This window comes from Triticum dicoccoides, chromosome 2B (genome assembly GCF_002162155.2).
Source record: "Triticum dicoccoides isolate Atlit2015 ecotype Zavitan chromosome 2B, WEW_v2.0, whole genome shotgun sequence".
Taxonomy (NCBI): domain Eukaryota; kingdom Viridiplantae; phylum Streptophyta; class Magnoliopsida; order Poales; family Poaceae; genus Triticum; species Triticum dicoccoides.
In genome coordinates this window covers 206967471-206975445 of record NC_041383.1, presented here as the reverse complement: position 1 = coordinate 206975445, position 7975 = coordinate 206967471, and the positions used below count along the sequence as shown (strand labels likewise).

Genomic DNA, 7975 nt, shown 5'->3' with positions numbered 1-7975 from the left:
ATTCTTTTTATAAGCCCTTTATGTGGTGTCGCTGAGACGCCCGACTGTGGCATTTATTTTTTAAGCCCTTTATGTGGTGTCGCTGAGACGTCCGACTATGGCATGCCTTGTTATTTATTTTATAAGCCCTTTATGTGGTGTCGCTCAGACACCCGACTGAGGCATTTCTATGACTACTATGTTATTGCATATCCATAAATAACTTGCTTGCATGCATCAGAGATTTTACTATTTTTGTGACTGACGTCATGATCATAAAATATTTTAGTACATAATTATCGTTGTTATATTATACCCGTGTTCATAATGTTTGTGAGTACATTCAAAAGTACTCACTGGCTTGTCCCTGGCTATTGTCTTGGCCAGATTTCTTGCGCGGAGAGGAGCGACCGTGATGACAGCCCCGGAACCTAAGCAATGGTGATAGCAGCCTCGCGAAGATAGGAGTTATCTTGGTCAGCTGCTCCTGTGGGAAATGGAGTCCCATAGACGTTGATGATCCACAAACCGCTTCCGCCATCAATCACTAGAAACCAAATTGTTGTACTCACATTCCATAATGGTCTTGTACTACATATTTTGCTTTTTGCTTGGAATTTCTGTATCAAGTTAGTGCCTCTTCAGTTGACAGTAATCCTGGGGCTGGTGAGCACAAGGTCCATTTTCTGGATATTAATACCCAGAAAACCGGTCGCCACAATTCTCGACCGCTGTTTTTCATGTCGAGTTTTATGGTACTAGTAGCGGCAGTAGTGCCGGTAGTACCGCTCCAAGCGGTAGTACCGCTTATACTTCCGTGGTAGTACCGCTCGGGGGACAGGACCCTGCATCCCTCGTCAGCGCGGCAGTACCGCTGGGAGGGAGCGGTAGTACCGCTTATCAGCGGTAGTACCGCCCTGCCCAAGCGGTAATACCGCTCTGTGCGTGGCTGTTTGGTGGGTAACGGTTGGATTGTTTCCCCCACTATATAAAGGTGTCTTCTTCCCCAAAGTTGACCTACCTCTTCCCCCAAAAGCTCCATTGTCGCTCCAAGCTCCATTTTCGCCCGATCTCTCTCCCTAGCCAATCAAACTTGTTGATTTGCTCGGGATTGGTTGAGAAGGCCCCAATCTACACTTCCACCAAGAGAAATTTGATTCCCCCCACTTATCCCTAGCGGATCTTGTTACTCTTGGGTGTTGAGCACCCTAGACGGTTGATGTCACCTCAAAGCCATACTCCATTGTGGTGAAGCTTTGTGGTGTTGTTGGGAGCCTCCAAGTGTTGTGGAGATTGCCCCAATCTTGTTTGTAAAGGTTTGGTCGTCGCCTTCAAGGGCACCAATAGTGGAATCACAGCATCTCGCATTGTGTGAGGGCGTGAGGAGATTACGGTGGCCCTAGTGGCTTCTTGGGGAGCATTGTGCCTCCACACCGCTCTAACGGAGACGTACTTCCCTTTAAAAGGAAGGAACTTCGGTAACACATCCTCGTCTTCACCGGCTCCACTCTTGGTTATTTCGTGCCTTTACTTTTGCAAGCTTACTTGTGTTGTATCTATTGCTTGCTTGTGTCCTAGTTGTCATTGCATCATATAGGTTGTCCACTTAGTTGCATATCTAGACAACCTACTTTGTCGCAAGGTTTAATTTGTTAAAGAAAAGCTTAAAAATTGTTAGTTGCCTATTCACCCCCCCCCCTCTAGTCAACCGTATCGATCCTTTCACCTGCCACAAGTGCAAGAAACTTGGTCACTACATCTGTGAGTGTCCACAATGGGACAATGAGACAAATAAGAAGAAGAGCAAGGAATATGATTCTGATGACAAGAAGAAGAAGAAATCCTCAAAGTCTTCTTCCAAGTCTTCATCGAAGTCTTCATCACACAAGAAGAGCTCATGAGGCAAGGCTTGTGCATTTGTTGGCAAGGAGATGGATTCAGAGGAGGAGTCTGCATCTGAGGAGGCGGAGGTGGAGTCTGAAGAGGAATCTGATTCTGGAGTAGCAAGCCTGGCTCTAGCTTCTGCATATGTCGCCAAGTCCATCTTCAACGCTGAAGACAATGGCCTCGTCACCAACGCTGATGCCAAGGATGAGGATGACTCTGCTCCCACCTACTGCTTCATGGTACGTGGTGCCAGGGATCACAGTTGGTCGTATGTCTTCTAGCAAAAGCTTCAGAGTGTTGGCTCTGGCATCGGAGGCTAGGACATGGTGGCATGAGGAACTTGTACACTCTCACGAAGAAGAAGCATGTCATGGGCATCAAGGGCATCAAGTTCAAGAAGGATCATATGTGTGGTGCTTGTGAAGCTAGGAAGATGACTAGGGCCAAGCATCCCTCGAAGACAATCATGAAGACATCACAACCCTTCGAGCTACTTCACATGGACTTATTGGGCCCTACTCACTACTCTACTCTTACTACCACTGCTTGTCTCTATGGCTTCGTCATTGTTGATGATTACTCAAGATATACATGGGTGCACATAATACTCTACAAGACTGAAGTGCAGGATGTCTTCAGACGATTTGCCAATCATGCCATGACAAACTATGGCATCAAGATCAACCACATCAAAAGTGACAATGGAACAGAATTCAAGAACACCAGCCTCGACACTTATCTTGATACACTGGGCATCACTCATGAGTTTTCAGCTCCTTACACACCTCAACAGAATGGCATCATGGAGCGCAAGAACATAACCCTCATTGAGATGGCTCGGACGATGCTTGATGAGTACAAGACTCCAAGGAAGTTCTGGCCTTAAGCCATTGATACTGCATGCCATGTCATCAACCGTGTTTATCTTCACAAGCTTCCAAAGAAGACATCGTATGAGCTGCTAACTGGTAAGAAGCCAAACGTCAATTACTTCAGAGTATTTGGTGCTAGGTGCTGGATCAAGGATCCACATCACACTTCAAAATTTGCACCAAAAGCACATGAAGGTTTTATGCCTGGATACAGAAAGGATTCGCACTCTTATAGAGTCTTCAACCTCTTTCACTATAAAGTGGTTGAAACTGTGGATGTGCAGTTCGATGAGACTAACGGCTCGCTAAGAGAGCACCTGCCAAATGTGCTAGATGAAGTCCCTCCTAGTGAATCTATCAAGCTCATGGGTACTGGAGAAATCATACCTTCAGAAGCTCAGGCTAAAGAAGAAATCATCATTGCACCGAATCAACCCAAAGACAATGCTCAGCCTGAAGTCAATGCTGAAGCTCAAGACAATGATCTGCAAGGGAAAATCTTTGTCCAGTTCATCCCCGTGTTGCAAATGAAGTACATATTGAGAACATAATTGATAGCATCAATGCACCTGGTCCACTCACAAGTTCAAGAGAAATGCAGCTAGCAAATTTCTGTGGGCACTTTGCATTTGTCTCTATATCTAAACCCAAGAAAGTTGATGAAGCCTTCATGGAACATGAATGGATTCAAGCTATGCAAGAAGAACTTCATCATTTCAAGCTGAACAATGTATGGGAACTGGTCAAGCGTCCTGGTCCTCGCAAGCACAATATCTTTGGCAATCAAATGGATCTATTGCAACAAACAAGATGAGCATGCTCAACTTGTCAGAAACAAGGCTCGTCTAGTTGCTCAAGGTTACACTCAAATAGAAGGGGATTGACTTCGATGAAACATTTTCTCCCGTGTCAAGGCTTGAAGCCATTCGCATACTGCTAGCCTATGCCAACCATCACAACATTCTTCTGTACCAAATGGATGTGAAGAGTTCCTTTCTCTATGGCAAGATTGAAGAAGAAGTGTATGTCTCACAACCACCTGGCTTTGAAGATCCAAAACATCTTGATATGGTATACAAGCTCAACAAGGCATTGTATGGCCTCAAACAAGCTCCTCGCGCTTGGTATGACACACTCAAAGACTTCCTGAAGAGCAAAGGCTTCAAACCTGGTTCTCTAGATCCGACACTCTTCACGAAGACATATGACGGTGAACTGTTTGTGTGTCAAATCTATGTGGATGACATTATCTTTGGCTGCACTGACAAAAGATACAGTGATGAGTTTGGGCACATGATGCAAGAGCAATATCAGATGTCCATGATGGGTGATCTGAAAATTTTCCTTGGTCTTCAAATCCGTCAGCAGAGCAATGGCATCTTCATATCACAAGAGAAATACCTCAAAGATTGCCTAAAGAAGTTTGGAATGCAAGACTGCAAAGGATACACAATGCTAATGCCAACCAAAGGTCATCTGGGCTCTGATGACAATGGTAAAGAGTTCGATCAAAAGGTATACCGCTCCATAATTGGTTCTTTACTTTACTTATGTGCATCTAGGCCAGATATAATGCTTAGCGTTTGCATGTGTGCCCGATTCCAAGTAGCACCAAAGGAGTCACATCACCTAGCGGTGAAGCGAATACTTCGATATTTGGCTTACACCCCAACAATAGGATTATGGTATCCAAAGGGCTCAACATTTGATCTGATTGGATGTTCTGATGCTGATTATGTTGGTGACCAGGTTGATCGCAAGTCCACTTCAGGAACATGTCACTTTCTCGGTCGATCACTTGTCTGTTGGTCTTCAAAGAAGCAAAACTGTGTATCACTCTCCACTGCTGAATCTGAATACATTGCTGGTGGATCGTGCTGTGCTCAGCTTCTCTGGATGAAGCAAACACTCAAGGACAATGGCATCAACACGAAGAATGTACCACTCTTCTGTGACAATGAAAGCACCATCAAGCATTCCAAGAATCCAGTTCAGCACTCAAAGACAAAGCACATTCAGATCCATCATCACTTTCTCAGAGATCATGTCAGCAAGGAAGATATTGATATCATTCACGTCAACGCTGAAGAGCAATTGGCAGATATCTTCACTAAGCCCTTGGATGATAAAATGTTTTGCAAGTTGCGGTGTGAGCTAAATATCTTAGAATCCTCAAATGTCCTATAATTGGGCACACATCCTAACGCTTATGCATGTTGATGACTTAGATGTGCAACACACGAAGTAACGTATATCTTCAATCAATGAAGACTTACCCTCTCAGTGTGAATACATTAATGTGGAATTTAACTTCGGAGTGCCACGATAATTGTGCGGTGTGTCTGGGTCTAATACTTCATATACGGTGGGTAACGCCACCACCAAATTCTTATTGAAGTGTTTCTCTTATCGTTATGGTTGCATAGTCTTCACATTTGGTTTGTCTTCAACATTAATTTGTCTTCAAGGTTTATCTTCACAATGCTGAGTTGGTCTATATATATATATATATACAGACGGTCTACTCTACTAATATTAGCAGAATAACTATTCTGCACACCACTTCGGCACTGCACGCTTAACAGAAGCGCACTGCATCATTTTGATGACGAGCACTGCAATAGAGACTAGTGAAATTCTCGTTGGAAAAAACTGCACGCGTTATTTTTTCGGTACTGTTTTCGCTCTAATTTTTTAACCGTTTATCGAAATGAGGTGTGCAATATACCATTGAAAAGCTATGGATTAAGCTCAACTTTGACATGTTGGACACTTTTCGAGATTCCACACGGTTTAAGAGCAGTTTTGAAAATAGTGCGGCGGATGACGAGTGGCAGCGAGCGTTTTTCGCGTTTTTTTCTAAACCGCTTGTCGGAACGAAGCAAATGATACGCCGTTGGATAGATATCGTCGAGGCGCATCTTTTTCATATATAAATCTTTCTCTAATTCATTACGGTTTAAGAGCAGTTTCAAATTTACTAAATCGCGGAACTCTGTTTTTCAAATTTTTTGAAATTTTCGGTACTGTTTTTGCTCCAGTTTTCTAACCGTTTGTTGGAACGAGGCATGTGATACGCCGTTGGAAAGCTACGAACGAGGCGCAACTTTCATATATTGAAATATTTTTGAAACTCCTTATGGTTTTAAGTTAATTTTGTAAATCGTGCGGCGGACGACGAGTGGCAGCGGCCGTTTTTGGCGAAATTTTTGCAAATTGCTGGTCGGAATGATTCAAACGATACGCCGTTGGAAAGATATCAATGATACGCAACTCTTTCATGTAGAACACTCTCTCTAATTCATTACGGTTTAAGAGCAGTTTTAAATTACCGAAATGCGGACACTCTGTTTTTCGCGACACCCAAATCGACGTGAGTACTTCATCCAACTGAAAACCGCACTGCATTGGACGAAAAACCGCACTTCATCACACGGGTAAGAGAACTGCATGGTTTCTTCTATTCAAACGTAATTTTTTTCATGTGTTTTGTATCAGGAGATGAGACTAGCAAACCACACACAAGAGAGTAGCGAACCACACCAACGAGAGTAGTGAACTTCATGATTTCTCTTGTCGAACGCAATTTTTTCGTTTGTTTTGTACCAAAAGACGAGACTAGCAAACCACACACAAGAGTAGCAAACCACACCAACGAGACTAGTGAACTTCATACTTCTTTTCGACAATCTTTTTGCTTTACAAAGTGAACCACTTTGACTCACTACAAAATGAACCGCATTGCAATAGCGACAAAGGGAGTTGCATTATTTTTATTTTTTCCTAGCATTTTCTCTTTATAATTTCATCTCAACTGCGAGGCCAGCGTAGTGAACCGCACGCGACAGCAAAATGCACTGCAAGTGCCGATGCAATTTATTTTTTTGAACACGCGACACCATGCAGGAACAAGTGCAATTTGAATTTTGCATCGGAGGAAGTGAGCCGCGACCCAATTCGAAACAATTTGCATGCTTTTTTTCATAACCACCAAGGGGCACAACACTTCATTGGCGCTCGGCGTGGACCGCACTTCACCCACCGAAGAGCTGCATCCCCTGCTGGATGTCAGCGGACTGCACCAACGCGACTAGCGCACTGCACTCGTACATGTCAGAAAGTGCAAGGGTGCTGGGAGTTTCTCCCCTCTCCTCCTGGTGGATGGCAATTGGCAGAGAAGGGATGACGGTGAGAAGACGAAACGCCGGGGATCCGGACGCACTGCAACGGCGCCGACGGTCGAGTAAAGAACAATCACTAAAAATGAAAAATAAAAAAGCAACTGATTCCTCGCAGAGGGCAACCGACCCCGTGCAATTCAACTGCACGTGCCCCGGGCCGAACTGCACGGCTGCAGCAACCACACCACTGGGCGGCTCACCTGAAGTATCTCGCCGTCGCCAGCACAAGCTCGACGGAGCTGCTCCTACCCCCCATCCTAACTGCAAAAAACAGTAATTGAATCGGGCTGCATGCATCAATTCAAATAGAAAAAAATGAACTGCAAGCACGGGGGGTGCTGGATCTGAAGTTTGGGGATTATAGCATCAGTGTGGAGGTGCACTGCAGCGCCGCCTCTGTGCACTGCAAAAGGGAGAGAGAGAGTCGTTGTGCACGCCTTTGCAACCTGGAGACCGATAATCCGACAAGGAGAAGTAGGGGAGGAGGGGCTAGTTCCCGGTGGCGGCAGAGCCCGTCCTTACCTCTGACGGAGTAGCACCACAAAGCACGGCGCGACTAACACCATGGATCTGGTCGGTGCGGTGACGTAGTGGCTGACGGCGGGACGGGCAGGCAGACCATGGAGGTGGGGAAGAGACCCGGTGAGATCCCCCGCCGCCCCTCCACTCCCCTCCACGCGCTTGGTGGTGGTGGTGCCCTCGCCTGGATCCGGGGGTCGCCGGCCAAATTGGGCAGCCATGGATTGGATCCTGGCAGCCATGGCGGGGGAGGAAGATGGAAGGAAGGGGGACAGGGCTGGTCGGCGAGTCGACGGGAAGAAGCAGGAGGTCGAGGGGAGATCCGGCCCTGTTTGGCAGCGGCGGTTGGTGGGAGGAGCACCGCGGTGGTCGGTGGGCCGGCCCATCGTCACCGGTTGCCGGCCAGGTGAATGTGGGCGGCGGGGCTGGGGCTAGATGGTGGTGGGGTGGTGCGTCGCGATGGCAGCGGTGGAGGGTGGGGAGAGTGGTGGGTCGATGGGTAAGGTGGGTGGTTGTGTGTTTTTGTTCGGGGTGTTA

General features: G+C 46.2%; 1 protein-coding gene across 2 annotated transcripts; it reads right to left on the bottom strand.

Moving 5' to 3' along the window:
- Positions 1 to 7065: 7065 nt before the first annotated feature.
- Positions 7066 to 7911, bottom strand: LOC119367557. Of its 2 annotated transcripts, none has more exons than XM_037633037.1 (2): positions 7442 to 7911; positions 7066 to 7180 (listed from the first exon to the last, which is right to left on the bottom strand). In XM_037633037.1, exons 1-2 carry the CDS (start codon positions 7822 to 7824, stop codon positions 7177 to 7179), a joined length of 387 nt encoding a protein of 128 aa, XP_037488934.1. In that variant the 5' UTR covers positions 7825 to 7911; the 3' UTR covers positions 7066 to 7176. The 2 variants fall into 2 exon arrangements, with proteins under 2 accessions (XP_037488934.1, XP_037488933.1); XM_037633036.1 differs by lacking the exon at positions 7066 to 7180 and adding an exon at positions 7252 to 7322.
- Positions 7912 to 7975: the final 64 nt, after the last annotated feature.